The sequence below is a fragment of the Eutrigla gurnardus genome (genome assembly GCF_963514095.1).
Source record: "Eutrigla gurnardus genome assembly, chromosome: 7".
Lineage (NCBI taxonomy): Eukaryota > Metazoa > Chordata > Actinopteri > Perciformes > Triglidae > Eutrigla > Eutrigla gurnardus.
In genome coordinates this window covers 13,513,418-13,529,387 of record NC_139921.1, presented here as the reverse complement: position 1 = coordinate 13,529,387, position 15,970 = coordinate 13,513,418, and the positions used below count along the sequence as shown (strand labels likewise).

General features: G+C 39.5%; 4 protein-coding genes across 10 annotated transcripts; 2 read left to right on the top strand and 2 right to left on the bottom strand.

The window, feature by feature from the left end:
- Window positions 1-1,600: 1,600 nt before the first annotated feature.
- On the bottom strand, window positions 1,601-5,066 carry rsrp1 (arginine/serine-rich protein 1). 6 transcript variants are annotated; one of them, XM_084014378.1, is made up of 5 exons: window positions 4,836-5,066; window positions 3,509-4,040; window positions 3,261-3,418; window positions 2,038-2,115; window positions 1,601-1,921 (listed from the first exon to the last, which is right to left on the bottom strand). In XM_084014378.1, exons 2-5 carry the CDS (start codon window positions 4,023-4,025, stop codon window positions 1,763-1,765), a joined length of 912 nt encoding a protein of 303 aa, XP_083870504.1. In that variant the 5' UTR covers window positions 4,026-4,040; window positions 4,836-5,066; the 3' UTR covers window positions 1,601-1,762. The 6 variants fall into 6 exon arrangements, 4 of the variants coding, with proteins under 4 accessions (XP_083870504.1, XP_083870507.1, XP_083870506.1 ...); XR_014597504.1 differs by lacking the exon at window positions 1,601-1,921 and adding an exon at window positions 2,806-2,924 and having other exon boundaries at window positions 2,081-2,587; XR_014597505.1 differs by lacking the exon at window positions 1,601-1,921 and adding an exon at window positions 2,806-2,924 and having other exon boundaries at window positions 2,081-2,584.
- Window positions 5,067-7,296: 2,230 nt separating this feature from the next.
- Window positions 7,297-9,200, top strand: mgst3b (microsomal glutathione S-transferase 3b). Its single transcript, XM_084014082.1, has 4 exons — window positions 7,297-7,523; window positions 7,607-7,729; window positions 8,015-8,087; window positions 8,619-9,200. The coding sequence occupies exons 1-4, from the start codon at window positions 7,398-7,400 to the stop codon at window positions 8,717-8,719; spliced, it is 423 nt and encodes a 140-aa protein (XP_083870208.1). The 5' UTR covers window positions 7,297-7,397; the 3' UTR covers window positions 8,720-9,200.
- Window positions 9,201-9,917: 717 nt separating this feature from the next.
- On the top strand, window positions 9,918-13,015 carry tmem50a (transmembrane protein 50A). Its single transcript, XM_084012946.1, has 7 exons — window positions 9,918-10,017; window positions 10,627-10,730; window positions 10,955-11,067; window positions 11,380-11,447; window positions 11,716-11,808; window positions 12,078-12,138; window positions 12,250-13,015. Exons 2-7 carry the CDS (start codon window positions 10,629-10,631, stop codon window positions 12,293-12,295), a joined length of 483 nt encoding a protein of 160 aa, XP_083869072.1. The 5' UTR covers window positions 9,918-10,017; window positions 10,627-10,628; the 3' UTR covers window positions 12,296-13,015.
- On the bottom strand, window positions 12,246-15,948 carry rhd (Rh blood group, D antigen). Of its 2 annotated transcripts, none has more exons than XM_084012941.1 (10): window positions 15,745-15,948; window positions 15,267-15,453; window positions 14,907-15,057; window positions 14,642-14,789; window positions 14,325-14,497; window positions 14,050-14,187; window positions 13,844-13,971; window positions 13,690-13,769; window positions 13,364-13,441; window positions 12,246-13,200 (listed from the first exon to the last, which is right to left on the bottom strand). In XM_084012941.1, exons 1-10 carry the CDS (start codon window positions 15,893-15,895, stop codon window positions 13,082-13,084), a joined length of 1,353 nt encoding a protein of 450 aa, XP_083869067.1. In that variant the 5' UTR covers window positions 15,896-15,948; the 3' UTR covers window positions 12,246-13,081. The 2 variants fall into 2 exon arrangements, with proteins under 2 accessions (XP_083869067.1, XP_083869068.1); XM_084012942.1 differs by having other exon boundaries at window positions 13,368-13,441; window positions 15,745-15,947.
- Window positions 15,949-15,970: the final 22 nt, after the last annotated feature.

The window sequence follows — 15,970 nt, the reverse complement described above, 5'->3', positions numbered from 1 at the left end:
CATTGTGCCTTACATATTGGGGCCAATACCAAAAGACAACCCTTTTCAATGTGGCATTAATTTCAACATTCTGTGAGTATAAAAAGCTGGTATTGTCAGTAAGTCATTCCAAGTTCATCAAACAGCCATGAACACACGACGTCACTTAACGGACGAGCAGCGCCACCTGGCCATAGCACGCCTTCGGGTCGGTGGCAGGCAGTCAGATGTTGCTCGTGAACTTGGTGTGTCTCAAAGTGTCATCAGCAGACTTGCATCAAGACACAGAACTACTGGCAGAGTTTGTGACAGACCCAGGAGTGGAGCCCCACGAGTGACAGACCGCAACGATGACCAGTACCTAAGGACCTATGCACTCAGACATCTTTATGCAACTGCCAGACAGCTGCAGGCCCGTTTACGAGATTGATACGACCGTTGCAGGTGACTCGACTGACACCAAGACACCGCCGTGAACGTTTGCAGTGGGCACAAGACCATGTGACCTGGACAATGCAGCAGTGGTCTACCGTCCTGTTCACTGATGAGTGTCGGGTCACCTTGCACAGAAATGATGGTCGTCAGCGTTGCTGGAGAAGGCGAGGTGAGCGATACGCCGAGGTCAACATGGTCCCCAGGGTTCGCTTTGGTGGAGGAGGTGCAATAGTCTGGGCAGGCATCACCAGTCAGCGCAAAACAGATTTGGTTATTGTAGATGGCACTTTCTTACCTCAGAGACATCATAGAACCCATCATCATCCCCCAATTCCGCCAGCACACCCCCAACTTTCTGTTCATTAATGACGATAATGCTCCACCACATCGTGCCAGAATTGTCACAGCTCGACTTCAGGAAGTGATACCATAGAGTGCCTCATATGGTATGGCCAGCAATGTCCCCTGACCTGAACCCCATAGAGCACGTCTGGGACCAGCTGAAGCAGAGACTGGATGATCGTACCCCACCCCCACGTGACCTGGCAGAACTGCGTGTAGCACTTGTGGAAGAGTGGAACGCATTGCCTCAGAAAATCATGAGGCTAGTGAGGAGCATGAGACGTTGCTGTCAAGCTGTCATTGCGGCAGATGGTGGAAACACCCGCTACTGATAGTCAAGTTTTGTTATTTGGGGCTATCCTTGTTATTGTCTAAATCTTTGGGGTAAACATTAAACTAATGAAAATAGTGTTTCTTCTCATACATTATTAGTAATATCAAAGGGAACTTTTACTTATGTCATTAAAATTCAGACCAAATAGGAAAAGCACTCATGTAAATAACAATATCCCTAACTTTTCGTGAGTAGTGTATTTTTCTCTCTCCATTTAAGTATTTTATATACATTCCATTGTACATAATGATTTAATGAACTTATTTACCTCACTGAATAATCTAAAGACACCATTAACTTTACTCTAGTAACTGATAATGGTAAGCATTACCGAATATTCCTGGATGGATTAAGTCGTGTCACTATTTGACAGAGTTGAAAACCTCACTTTTCTACATGCAATATGTGTAGTGCTGGAAGCCTGATTAACTTCCAATCAACAGTTTTTCAAAGCTCAAGATGGAGTAACTCAAGTTCATTGATTTATGTGAATAGTAACAAACAGACCAGTTGTCAAATAAATCTTTATTGAAACAATATACACAACAAAGGGAAAAATTAATCTGACCTTCTTCTTCACTTCTTCTTACTTAAAATCTGAAAGAAAATGTCGGCCACAAAATGGTAAAATATATGTTAACAATATTAACCGTGTCTATGTACTCTGCCACACTAGTGTGACATGGCGAGTGTGTGTTTTCGTGGTTTGGAGGTTTGTCGTGATTTGACTGGAACCCAGTGGCCATAAGGCTTCCTGCTTTCATAGCTGTCCACTCTGGAAGTTACCTTAGCACCAGATGGAGCTGCCACAATTGGTTTGACCACAGAGTTCTAAGAAACAAGATTAGGAGAGTAAAATAAATTAGATGCTCAGGATAATGTAAAGCAGTGTTTGGCTTTTAACATGAGCAGTTTAGGAAAATTAAGTTACAGTTTAAAAGACTTACATTTAGGCTGAAACAGATTATTTTCCTTTTTGGGGACATCTTTTGGCTGAACATATCATCAGGCTCCACTTCATCGCTCTGTTTCAAAAAGACAAGAAAAACAGACCTAGTTAGATGTGTGTAAAACCGATAGTAAATTGAGCTTTCATATAGTTCATATAGATGGATTATTGTTACTACTGCTAATATTGTAAAACACTATTATTGCATAGTGATATACTTAAGTGTTAGTTTCAACACTTAACACCCCCTATCCCATGGAAGGCTTGGCTCGACCATTAAATGAATCCTACAAGGACAGACATTGAAAACAGAATACAATAAAATGCAAAAAAAGAAAGAAAAGTATCTGACTAAAAAGGATGTCTTCTCTGTCTACAGTGGCAGAATGATGGTGACGTAGGTTCCCCAGCCCTCAGCATACAGCTGGTGAACCAACTTATCTTGGGAATACGGAGAGGAGTTCTTCGTCTGTTTTTAGCTCTCGACAGGGATAGTCACTATAATGCAGTCCACACGCCTGTGCTCCATCAGCGAGTGAAGGATTCTGCTAAATAACAACGACCCATTTCAACTGCAAGCATCAATACATTTAAAATGTCAAAATTAGTTTACCTTTCTATATGGAGTCAGTGCAATAAAATATCTTAGTATAAAAGTTTGTAAATCAATGTATCTATGTGTAGAATTAGCATTGGTATTGACTGTGTGCATCATGTCTGATAATCTGCATGTGTTTAATTGTAAACCTCTAGCTGATAAACTTACACTTTGTGAACTTTACAAGAGATCAGATAAACTGTCACGCAAACACGTATTGTTGTCACCTAAGTCACATGACAGCCCTTTAATCCCAGGTGCCGATGAGTGAAGGAGACCACTGTTATCTATGAAGACAGGAATAAATACAGAGAGTATGTATATTCCCTCAGGGTCCAAAGGTAAACACAAGACACAGGAAATTCAACATAACATATACCTCAAACTAATCAACAGTCGACTCTAGGCATTGCAACAAAGATACAGTATAGCAAGCAGAGTAAGTTTGATAAAAAAAATAGGATGAAATTTTATTTTTAAAAACAAAAACTCTCAATACCTCTTACCTTGTATTTAAATGTGATCCAAACCTTCTATACCTTTAAAAAGAATCTGTGACAAAGTCTTATCTTTAGTGTGTAATGTTTTCAATGGGAAGTTGACAATCACTTTTAGACACCCACCTGTGTTGGACTCTTTTCCAGGTCTAGTCTCACCCATGTCTGTGTTGACACCTGTCTGGACTCTGACAGGATTGGTTTTACACTCTGAGAAAGTTCCAGTTTCTCCCCTCCTAGGATCATGGTAGCACTGGCCTTTGGAGCTTCAAGGTTTGCTTTATCTGTGGAACACAAAACGTTTAAAGATTGAATCACTTGTGCAACCTAAAATTTTAGCCAGACTATTTGCTCACTTTATCAAATCAACTTACCATTCAAACTCAAATTGACAGAATGCCCTGATGATCTGGATCTTGATCTGCTGCTATGAGTTCTGGGTGGGGACCGCGAAATCCTGCTCACATCCCTTCTGTGCCTGTTCAAACGTCTGGAAGATCTGGACCTGTTGTGTTGGTCATGGGAGTGCTTGTTGGGCGAGGTTGAGCGAGAGTGGGCACCTTGGCGCTGCCTTTGGGATTTGAGGCCATATCTGCGATGGTTGTCACAGCGACAGCGGGAGGAAGGTCTGTGGCAACGAGGGTGAGAGCGGGACCTGGAATGAGAGGACGACTTGCTGCTGGATGAAGATGACGAAGACCTACAATGTCCTCTGTGGCTGTCACGTCCCCTGTGACGGTCAGATCCAACGGAGTGTCTGCTACCACCACTGCTTCTCGATCGTGAGCGGGCACAGGATGAGGCAGGGCTGTTCTGGTCAAAAATTACATCGATGCCATCACTCTGACAAACAGGGGCCATTTCCAAATGAGAGTCACCTCCTTTGGTCATCGTTTTGTTTTTCTGCTGCAAGGTGAAATTGCACTGATTAGACATGGGACTGTAAGAAAATGTAATGTCACAATTATCTTGACCAAATCGCAATTCACCATATCCTGATAATTACAATATGCACTAAAACATCCTGGAATCACTTTGCATTTTGTGGAGAAACACTACGTTTTATTGCGTCACCCATGAGACATATTTTCTACAGGGTTCTTTTTTGTGAAAAACAAACAATCTGAAAGAAGCATATCATAAATCATTACGGCTCCATGCATGAATAAAGGATAAGTACTTTTTAAATGCATATTTGTGTCCTGTGTTTTTTTTTCTCTTTCTTTCTGTGCTCTATTTTATCCACTTGTCTACCGTGGTAGTGAGCTACGCGGATTTTTCAAATCACTCGTGGTAATATTTTTCCCGATAATGTAAGTTCACCTCATTGTGTTTTTGTATCCTGATTCACGATACAATCCTATATCGTCGCATCCCTAGCTCTTATATTATCAAACTACATCTATGCGTACGTCTAGGCCTAGTGTTGCATAACAGCAAAGCAACGTAACTGCGACGGCTGACTGGAGAGGCCTACTGGAAATTTCCGGAGTGACGCAAGCTAAAGATAACTTGACTAGCCTGAGCTAACATGCCAACACTCTCCGCCACTTAAAATTAATTTGCTTAAGATAAAAACGATTGACACTGACTAAACATTACCAGAAACTTCAATTATATTCACAAATGAAGACACACGTAACGTTAACTCTAGCTTGGCATAACATAGTTAGCTTTGCTAGCTTACGTTGTAAGGCTTACCAGTTGCCGCTTGGAACCTTTGTTCTGATATCGTCGATGTAAACGTTAAAGCGCCAACGTTATTTCAAGTGAGTTACTATCAGAAAAGAACAATGAGGCGATAACTCACGAATATAAGTAAAAATGCCAACAATATGTTAGTTTGTAACGAAATACCGGTGAAAGTTCAACTTTCTTCCTCGAAACTGAACCGTCCGTTGTAGTCACTAAACGAAGATTGATGGTGGGAGGAGCAATGGTAGGCTGGGAAATTCCAGTCTCGTGTTCTCGTTCTCGTTCTCGTTCTCGTTCTCGTTCTCGTTCTCGTTCTCGTTCTCGTTCTCGTTCTCGTTCTCGTTCTCGTTCTCGTTCTCGTTCTCGTTCTCGTTCTCGTTCTCGTTCTTCTTCTTCATTCTTCTTCTTCTTCTTCTTCTTCTTCTTCTTCTTCTTCTTCTTCTTCTTCTTCTTTGGTGTTTAATGGCAGTCGGCATCCTTAGTGTTGCATTTACCGCCATCTGTTGGACTTTACTTCTCCCGTTCCTCCTCTTCTACATTCTTTTAATTAATCCAGTTGATACTAGGTATCTCAAGATGATTCTCCTCCCTTCCCTCGATTTTCCACATTCTATAATACTGTTAAAATTAATATCCCTCACTCTTACCTTCCGCAACCCTCTAGTCATCATCTCCCTCTCCCTTTCATATCTAGGAAATGCTATCACCACATGTTCTACTGTTTCCCTCTCCCCACAGTTACACAGACCATTTGCTTCCCTGTTATATTAAGTGTGCTGTTCAGTTTAGTATGTCCTATTCTTAATCTGCTCATTATTACCTGTTCTGTTCTATTGTCTCCATAACATCCCATCTCTCCTACTACTCCTTGTAATTTATATAAATGTCTCCCTTTTTCCTGGCTCTTCCAATACTGATTCCATTGGTTGATTATTTCCTTCCATATTAAACTTTTCCCTTCTGCTTTTGATAATTTTACTTTCACTTCCACCTCCTTTTTCTTTACGGCCTCCTTAGCAGTTTTGTCTGCTTTTTCGTTTCCTTGTATCCCTAAGTGAGCTGGCACCCACATGAACGTTATTTCCCTCCCCTGTTGTGTTAATCTGGATGTTTTTAACAGTATTTCATATAATCATTCCTGATGTGTTTTCGCTGACCTGTTTTTTATGCTTAAGAGTGATGAAACTGAATCACCGTCTTCCTGTCCACCCTGTCCTCCACCCAGTCTATTGCCATTAATATTGCGCATAGCTCCACTACAAATATGCTTAGGTGGTCTGATGTTCTTTTTGATATCTTGATATGATGACTGGGAACCACCACTGCTGCGCCTGTTGCTCCGGTTTCCGGCTCTTTTGATCCATCTGTATATGTGCACATATTCCCCATACTTTCCCTCTGTGTTATAAAATTCCTGTACTAGGTCCGCTGTTTTATTTCTTCTCTTGATGTTCCATATTTCTAGGTCTACGCTTGTCTCTTGTAGCATCCATTCTGGTATTTGCGTCCACAGAACTGTTGGGCTGACTTCTATTTGCTGTATTCGGTCCTGTTCTTGTTCTTCTTGTTCTTGTTCTTGTTCTTGTTCTTGTTCTTGTTCTTGTTCTGTTTATTGGCGGTTGGTAAACCAACTTAAATGTTCATTACCACCAACTGGACTGGAGTGTGGAACAGGCGATTTCACAGGAATTGTTCTTCTTATTCCGATCAATAGGTGTATATGCATGACCTATCGAATCAATTGAATGGGTGTACCAGGCTGTCTTGTTGTAAACTGTAATCAATCAACAATTACTCAAGGTGTGCACACAGTATGACAAAGAAAAAGTAATATCAAGAAGTGCGTTGTTTTGGTGATAGTCAGAAGTAGAGCGGGGGGAAAATAGATTTTCCCATGTTTCACTTGAGCAATATTCCTCTCAGGGTTTGCAAGGAAATAAAATACCATTAACATTTCTCTCTCCTTGATGATTGGAATAACAACTAACTAGTAAAGTATATGCTCAAGCAAATATGTTGCCTTGTAAATTTAGTATGTGTGCTGTTAATGTAAAATGTTAATTACTTAGAGCTTTCAGTACACCTATGTATAGCCTACAGTTCATACTTTGGGGAGAAAAGTAGTATGCAGAGGCTCATCATGATGTATTTTAAGTATATACCTTGGTAGCTCTAGCAAACAAGTTCAGGAACACATTGCCATGATTAATTATTCAGGGAAATGCATTAAGGCTCCATGTTAAAAATGGTTTTAATTCTAGAGTTTGAGTAAGTACACATAACACATAGCCCGCATGCTTATTTTTTGTAAACTCATTCTTCTTTTTTTTGTTTGTTTTTTCAAGCAGTGCTGATTATTATGATGGTGGTGTTGCCCTTTAAATAGGCTATAATCTCGGCAGGCACAAGATCTCGCAGTCTTTAAAAGTACGACTGTTTACTTCGTTGCTTCCTGTCTCAAGCGTCAGATCTGTCACTCCTGCCGCTACACTTGGCAACAAGGTCGCACATCGTGTGGTTTGCAGGCTGTTGTCTTACTTGAAACACAGGCAAACATATCGATCACAGATGGACATTCTGACTGTATTACCGTCCAATTTTGGATATGTCATATTCACCTACCTCTACAGCTGGATTATGCTGGGGTATTTAGCAGTCAAAGTTGGGGCTGCCAGGAAAAAATACGATGTTAAGGTAACGTTAGCTAAATTAGACTTTTAGTGGACAATAATGAGTGAAAGTCGTTTTTCAGCAGTTACTGTCTGTATATTTTGCAGTATCCCGCTATGTACAGTGACAAGGAGCAGGTCTTCAACTGTATCCAGAGAGCACACCAGAACACACTAGAGGTCTACCCTCAGTGGCTCGTTTTCCAGACCATTGCAGCTCTCGTCTACCCGGTATGTATGCTTTTTACACACTCAATCATACGAATGTACGTTTTTTTGTCTGACTCTTACATCTTTCGCCGTATTATTAGAGCTTGCGAGTGAACTATTAAGGGATACTACAAGTGTTACAACACAAAATGGCAGACTTGTGGGAGGGGCAAGCAAACTTCATGATCTTTGGCATAAATTCAAACGAAAAGACTCAGAGTGATTCAGCATATTTTCATCACAATGCGTCACATTTGAGTTTTACCAACTGTTTGTAATTCTCTTTTTCTTTGTTCATAATCCTAGTTATCAGCATCTGTGCTCGGGGCTATTTGGGTGACCAGCAGGCTTTCCTATGCTTGGGGCTACTACACAGGAGGTAAGACTATCATTGTGATGTAAGATAACTAATATACTTTACTTGTAGCCTATGGGTCAAAGCACACCCCGCATTGATCATAGTTTTAAGGGACCCTTAAGGAATAAATCACATTCTACCTCTGGATTGCCAGTAATTAGACACGTGATAACTTCTGACCGGTATCCTTTTATTTTGTCATTCTTGGAAGAGATTTCACTCTTTTCTAATATCCACAAAATAATACTTATGTCATATTAGAGGTGTAAATGTTGAACTCCAGGTGTCACAAAGGTTGAAGTGATTGCCAGAGATTATTTGTTGCTCCTCACCTAGTTTTTGTTAATCATTTACAGAAGATAGCATTGAGCAAAAGATAATTTAAACAAAACTAAGACATGTACTGATGAGGTCTAAATTGTGGTAATTGTTTAAGTTAAGTGGTTTTAGAACAAACAATGCACATATTGACAAAATTTAATTAAAATGTTAAGGGTTCAGAATTTAAACATGGTGATAGTTTGCATTGCCCTGTTTTATGTTTTATTCCAGATCCAGCCAAAAGGATGAATGGTGCCTATGGCTACATTGGATACTTTGGCGCCATCTTTCTGTCCATATCTGTAGCCCTGCAACTGCTTGGAGTATTTTAATACGATAACCATCTTCTTAACTCATAAACGCTTGCACAGAATTTCCAAATATATCAACTACTGTACAATTCTTTGAATGCTAATTTCAAGTAATTATGCTAAACATATTTTTATGGACCACTGACTTGATATTTTTTTATTCCAATATTTGTTGTGAATGTTTCCAAAGTGATTAATGAAGTAAAGCCAATGCTGATTGATGCTACAGCCCCAGATTTGTCCTTCAGTACCCTCTTAACAGTTGCAGGCATTACAGTTTGTGAATAATAAAAGCTTTGGGCTTGTGTGAAGCCCCCATGTGACTCACACATGATGTCTCTGGCACAAGTCTTGGATCAAGAACATCAAGAGGTCATCTTAACAAGCAATAAAATATGTAAGAAAAGGTTCAATTGATTGTGACTTTTAAGTTGATTCCTCCGAGATAACCAAGGTGTAAACTATTCTACCTTTGTTTCAATAAACAGCATGTTTTAAACTAGTATTGAGCTGATCTGCATCCATACCACTCAAGCATACATTTAGCAGTAAAATGAAAATAGCTATGCGTGAAAAAAACATGCGCAAAAAACATTGTTGAACATCCTCTCTCCCATATTTATGTAGCCTATCTTTTCATTATTCAACTTGTATTTGAATTGTATATAAATATTTGTCGTTTTTTTTGCGCTTAAATATGGGTTAATTTAGTTACAAATATAGCCTACTCCAGTATTATATTTCAGGATCGATTCCTGTGCAAGTATTTAGCCTACGCTCTACAACATGTTTGTCGACCATGCTTCCTTCACTGACAAGTGCAAAGCTCGTACTTCTAAATCCTTGACCGGTAAGTAACGTATGTGGGAAATTATCTCTCAAAATAATAAAGAAAATAGACGATTTAAAGATTAAGATTAAAATATTTTTTACATAATTCGCACACATATTCAGTACTTGATTTAAAATGTATTACACAATGCGCATTGTAGGCTATGGTTTTTTTCTGTTTCCCCACTTTTAGTCTGAACTACGTGTGGTACTACCCACTCCCATGCTCTCATTCATACGTTACATCTTTTTTCACATCTAAGTAAATTAACGTATTGATATCCCTATATATCTAATAGACCTACTAGCTTTTGAATGCGGAACTGATAATGTTCCAAAAAAATCCTGTTTTGTCCACAACACTTGAATTGGCGTCTCAGAGGTTCCTTCTTCAAATGGGTGTGTATAAACTGCGCATGTGCATGACAGCTCTATCGGAAGCAGTTGGGTTTATCCAGGGGGTTAACATCAAAAACAGAAAATAAAAGGTAAGAATTCATTTGAAATTGTATTATAACCCAGTAATGCTGTTGGGGTGCGTGTTTTAGCCCCGCACTACCGTTGTCGTTTGAATTATGACTGTTTTTTAGCAACTTCGTAGCAAAACGAAACCTTCAAGGAAATGTTTGCTAGTGCCAACGCTATGAACAAAAGAATCCGACGAGACGACACAGCCCTGTTTTTTATCTAGTATATTTTGTGTTTTTCCAACTATAAAGTAGATGGGTCGACAGTCTTACTGTCGAATAGATGTTAACCAGCTTTAGTGTAAAAATAGTTGGTGGTTGTTGCTGCTTAGTCTGTAAGCCATGGAGTTGAGCATCTACAGTACAGAGATTTGCGCACCAACATATAACATTAGCATCGTGTTTATATAACTTTTAGGGGAGTTGAATTAAGTTAACATTTTATGTACTTTATTTGATTCCGCATAACGAGTCAGGTTTCATTAAGAATCAAATATGTTGAATGATCCAACAGGATAAAACAGATCAGCACATTGTTATACTGTTTCAGACACACACACGTATGATATCAAGATCACTGAGTATTTCTATCATTGTGTTCATGTTCATGTACATAACGCCCTTACTCAGCCATGTCAGGTTTTCTGGACGGAATCCGGTGCGGAGACTGCGAGTGCAATGTGGACTGGGGAGAAAGAAGAAATACAATTGCATCTATTGCTGCTGGAGTTCTGGTATTTAACAGATTGTCTCAGTTCAAGGCAGATGTATGTAGCCAGACTACATTGATTTGTCTTTGTGGTCTGGGCTTGCCTCTAGTTACTAATTATTATTGTATGTAGAGCTGTGGATTCCTGATTTAAATGACTAGGATTAGGATCTATTGCACAATTGCTGAGATAAATGTTAATACTTGTCATTGAAGTCCTTGGGCTAATAATTGTGGATCTTGTTGCAGTTCTTCACTGGTTGGTGGATCATCATCGATGCAGCAGTGAAATATCCTGATGAGGGACAGTTTCATCATGCCTATCACACTTGTGGAGTCATCGCTACAGTGGCCTTTCTCATGTAAGACAGACTCTCTAAACCGTTCCCGTCACAGTAAATGTTTGTTCAGTTTGACATAACGTGTCTCATTACAAGGATGTATTTATTTGGTGTTTCTTTAGCTTTAAGCGCCATCTCCAGGCCTTTCTCGTCGTATGGGTTGGCTCATTTGTCATAGAGATGCTTTAGTTGTTCTCATGTGACGTCAGAACTGGTGGTTGTATATTGAGGAGGTTGGGGGTGGTTTCCCCATGTCTCTGTTCAAGGTAACTTAATAAGTAGCTTCTGATATGTTTGTAATTTTTTTTTTTTTATCTCATTTGACGCATCTAGGATAAATGCTGTTTCAAATGGCCAAGTGAGAGGAGACAGCTACAGTGAAGGCTGCATTGGACAGACAGGTGTGTATGATGGGATATAGAGAACTTCTATATACTACTGTACAGATATTTCTCCACAAACACTTAATTTGACCCATTTCCCCCTATGATTATAATTCCTTTACTGGATGTTTTAATGCTGTCTCATCTGGTTTATACATGACTAATTTCAGACTGTTTTCTTGTGTTACTATAACGATGTATACCGGTATGCAGCAAAATACAAACCCATTTAAAAGCTCTATGTCGTGTCAACCAGTAACTTACCCTTTCTTATCTCTGTTTGCAGGCGCTAGAGTGTGGCTCTTCATTGGCTTCATGCTGGCTTTTGGCTCCCTCATTGCCTCGATGTGGATTCTGTTTGGAGGATTTGTAGTGCCCCGTAAGTTCTGTTTTTCTCTCACTGACTGTTCAGTAATTACTTTTGGGGTGTGACATTGAGAAGCATTTTACAGTGTTAAGCATTTATTTTTAAGTTGCAGAGATGAATGAGGCCAGTATGATGCAGCAAATGAATATACATATGCTGTATGAGCAAAATGTTGTCCAGTCCAATCATGAACAGCCCTTCATATACTAAATGTATGTGCTATTGTCAAAATTATGAATGCAGCCTCATTTTGTAAGCTGTAACTCTGCTGTCTCTTGCAGAAAAACCTGTCGTGTACCCTGGTATTGCCATTTTCTTCCAAAATGCGTTCATTTTCTTTGGGTAAGTCAACAGTCCTCAGCAGCATCTTACTTCAAAGCCATGCTTACACTTTAATAAAGGAATTTTTAATGGAGGTAGTTTTCTTATACTATCTTCCTCTTTTCTGATTAGGGGTTTGGTCTTCAAGTTTGGACGTACAGAGGATCTGTGGCAGTAATAGACTGTGTCTTCATGTCCTGTCTATACTCTCTGCTTTCTGTATTGTATGAGACAATATGCATAAGTGGTTATTCACTTATAAATAAATATACACTTTTTTTTTAGCTTTCCAAACATGTTTAATTTATATTGTTTGCTGTATAATGGTTAAATCATAACTAAGCACAATTTTTCATAGATTCCTTTAAAGCTTTGAATATTTTCAAATGTGGCACATTTTAAAGGTGTTTATTTGCACTGTGTAGCCATGTTGTTCTAGTGGTTTACGACTTGTGTAGTAAAATGTGTATTTTGGGAGCTTTCATTCTCTGAATTGTCCACATTTCCTGTTGGTTTATTTACTTTTATGACATCTTTTAATTTGAACATTCTTTTAAGTGGAAACATCATAAGTTATTATGGAACAAATTATCATTGAGGGCGACATTTCATAATACTGTAAACATTAACAGAATGTAACCATATGGGGTTGTTTGCATTTTTTCTGAAATAAGAGAAAGTCAGCTCTGAAGTTTGCAGTCATCCAGATTTATTGTTAAAGTTTAAGTAGCTTACACTGCTGACATGAAGTTAACAAAGGTTTGACAAATGTTTGGTGTTTATATGTGTACTGGAGATTCATAATTGACTACAATACTTACCCATTTGCTTGTGTAAACCATGAGGTTAGTTACTGACGATCATGGCAGCATTAAACAGAAACATACTGAGCAGTAAATGAGTCTTGCATTCATGTGTCCATGGTTCAAGCTATTGTTTTGTAAATATCCCAGTCTTAGATGCATTAAAACATCAAATAACTACTTTGCACCAATGTAAGATAGTTGTATGAAATTATGATTGAAAACTGGAAATGGAACTTCTTTCTCTGTCTTCTTACTTGCGCACTGCAAGATGGGGAAACTGCAAAACATGATATTTGGTCCAGTGTTAATTCAAGCATTTACACCAACCGACCAAGTTCATTTGTTTAGTATCATAATCAATCATTATAATTGGTATTTTCTGTGCAGATATAATTACCTTCAGCTAGATATTTGTTGTAAGAAGATAAAGTCTTCATTACCTACCTCCCAGAAAGCCTGATCATCAAAACATTTCTTGTCTTGGGCCGGTCTCCACAAGTCCCATTTAAGTATGAGCCCTTTAAGCAATTACATATAAAGTGAATAAGGAATGTTAACAAATGGCAAACATACTGAATAATACAGTGCTGATGCACTATAAAAAGAGGTGACCTCTGGATTTCACTAAAATAAGATATGTGTTTGCTCAAATTTCAGTGTTTGTGGCATTCTGTTCTGACTGAATAATTAAAAGTGGACCTTCTGTCTCCTAGTTTGATTGTGCTAGACTGTTAATAATGGAAACCTTACGAGAAAGAAGACTGACCTGTTATGGCTCCCATGAACAAACTTAGAGTGATGGTGAGGAGGAGAGTACAAATGTGAAATGCAGCAAACCGGATTGCCCTACAAGATAAATAACCAATTACACAGGGTATCACACCCTGTGTGTTGTAATGCCAATATAGTTGCGTTCTTACATTGTGAGATTATCGCAGTCTTTAATCTGTAGGAGGAGATGTGCCAGCCATCCAAGTAGACCGGGGAGTCCATGCGTGCTCAGGACAGCGCAGGTGTCATGGCACTCAAATGCAAGCAGCATGTGGGTCTGGAAAATAAGAGCTATGATGAGCTGTGATGTATAGATTTGTAATCAAAGGTTACTTGTCCATGTGGTGAGCAAAACCTTGAGATGTCGGAATCCAATGGTTGATACAACAGCGGCAGTGAATCCGATTGTCATGGCTTCCCATGGCTGATTAACCGCCGACATGGAAACTCCAACAGCGACACCAGCAGCAAGGATGCATGACTGCATATGGAGCTGAGTGAAGATACACACCCCATCATAAATTAGATCTCACTGGTATTAAACTCACTGATTGATATTGATATTAATTTTTTTAACGTTTAATTCCAGCTAATAATACGCATATTATTGTGTTAACATATCAAGAATACCGGGTTGAGTCTTCCCTTCGGGCTGGAGAGCACAGACACAGCAGCTGCTGTTACAGCACTGACGGCCAGGGCCAGGTAGGTGCTGCACACGGCCCCCAGCTTCCTCCCAGGAGTCTGATTGTCCTCGAGGACAGAATTAAAACTGGGCCAAAATATCCAGAGAAACCCAGTCCCTGGAGAACAGAGGATTCAGATTCTGCTTAACAACGTGGATGCTCGCTAATGGAGAGTTAGAACTTAAATCTCCAGTTGAACAATAGCTATCATACAATACTCTATTGAGCAGTAACATCAGAGAAACATAGCCTAGACCTTACCTAACATGGAGAATAATCCTGTTCTGCGGTCAAATTTTTCTTTTTCAAATTGCTGCTGGGATCTTTTCCGATACAGGATCCAGGCCAGCACAAGTCCAAAGAAGGCCCCAAAGATGTGAAGCAGCATGATGTTGTTCAGCGGCTGGACCTAGACTTGGAAAGCCTCATTATAAGCAAAGTGCTATGTATTGCATACGTGCGATGTTAATATACTTGGCCTGAAGAACTGATATAAGGTTGAAACACAGGATTAAAAGTTGCTTACCTTCAGCAGAGTCTGCAGGAGCCAGCCATTCAGGACAAACCCTGACACCTCCAGCAGGGCGATGAGGATTAGTTGGACAGGGTTGGTCTTCCCCAGCACGGCCCCGATTGAAATGAGAGCAGAAGCTGCGCACATCTCAGCAACCACTAAACTATATTCAAATATTATAACCATTCATTTAGAAATGTGTTAGGTTTGTTAATATTTTCAGAATTGTGTTGTTTGATATGTCTTTGTTCAATTAAGTGCCATTTTCTTCTGTATATAGGCTGTAGATACTAGGACAAATTGATTCAGAAGAGATCATTTGTTCAAACAGATGTTTGACATCAAATTAAACAAGCGAGAAAATTGACGTACCTGCTCACATCAGCCCTAATCTTTCCACTGTAATACCAGGACTCAATTCCATTGAGTATGATAGCCCATTGGGTGGCCACGACAGCTACAAGAAGGTTGAACCCAGAGCTGCTGAAACCATACCTCACCAGAAAAGTGCATAAGAAGCCAAAACCTAGAATCACCATCACATTCACATCCTGGAACTCTGCAAAAGAAAAGTAATAGTAGGCTTCAAACACTGGCAGGTCCCTGTTTCACAATATACAATAGTCACTTCTGCTGTGTTTCAGCTTACAAGCCAGTTGTCAAGAGACCTTTGGACTCATCTGTTCCTAAAGAACCAGCAATAGTTGTATCTTGTCTTTGCCCCAAAAACTACAACCCCTCCTCCTGGATGTTGATTGTAATTTTCAAATAACCTATATAAAGTATCTTACAATATATTTTCGATGAGTTATTCACCTTTCACTCTTCCAAACTCACTACTTAAGCATACCTGAGTAAATGTTGCTGAAGGTAATCCCATTGTTTTTTACATTGCTTTCGACCTCAACGTAAAAGGCATATATGACAATGAACCCCGTCTGTAGAAAAAGTAGCAAAGGTGCCAGCCGGGATCGCAGACTTGGAGCATACTGAGGAGCCATTGGAGATGTTCTCCGTGCACTTCTCCTCCAACTGACACATGTGAAGTGGGGCGCAACCCCAAGCAAACGTTTTTT

Coding starts and splice junctions, on each gene's coding strand:
- rhd (XM_084012941.1), bottom strand. CDS start 15,895: ATGGCTCCTCAGTATGCTCCAAGTCTGCGATCCCGGCTGGCACCTTTG. Junction 15,454..15,744: donor CTTCAGCAACATTTACTCAG/GTATGCTTAAGT, acceptor TTTCTTTTGCAG/AGTTCCAGGATGTGAATGTG. Junction 13,972..14,049: donor TTGGATTCCGACATCTCAAG/GTTTTGCTCACC, acceptor CTTATTTTCCAG/ACCCACATGCTGCTTGCATT.
- mgst3b (XM_084014082.1), top strand. CDS start 7,398: ATGGACATTCTGACTGTATTACCGTCCAATTTTGGATATGTCATATTC. Junction 7,524..7,606: donor GGAAAAAATACGATGTTAAG/GTAACGTTAGCT, acceptor TATATTTTGCAG/TATCCCGCTATGTACAGTGA. Junction 8,088..8,618: donor TTGGGGCTACTACACAGGAG/GTAAGACTATCA, acceptor GTTTTATTCCAG/ATCCAGCCAAAAGGATGAAT.
- tmem50a (XM_084012946.1), top strand. CDS start 10,629: ATGTCAGGTTTTCTGGACGGAATCCGGTGCGGAGACTGCGAGTGCAAT. Junction 10,731..10,954: donor CTATTGCTGCTGGAGTTCTG/GTATTTAACAGA, acceptor ATCTTGTTGCAG/TTCTTCACTGGTTGGTGGAT. Junction 11,448..11,715: donor AGGCTGCATTGGACAGACAG/GTGTGTATGATG, acceptor CTCTGTTTGCAG/GCGCTAGAGTGTGGCTCTTC.
- rsrp1 (XM_084014378.1), bottom strand. CDS start 4,025: ATGACCAAAGGAGGTGACTCTCATTTGGAAATGGCCCCTGTTTGTCAG. Junction 3,419..3,508: donor TGTCAATTTGAGTTTGAATG/GTAAGTTGATTT, acceptor TGTGTTCCACAG/ATAAAGCAAACCTTGAAGCT. Junction 1,922..2,037: donor TAATCTGTTTCAGCCTAAAT/GTAAGTCTTTTA, acceptor CTTGTTTCTTAG/AACTCTGTGGTCAAACCAAT.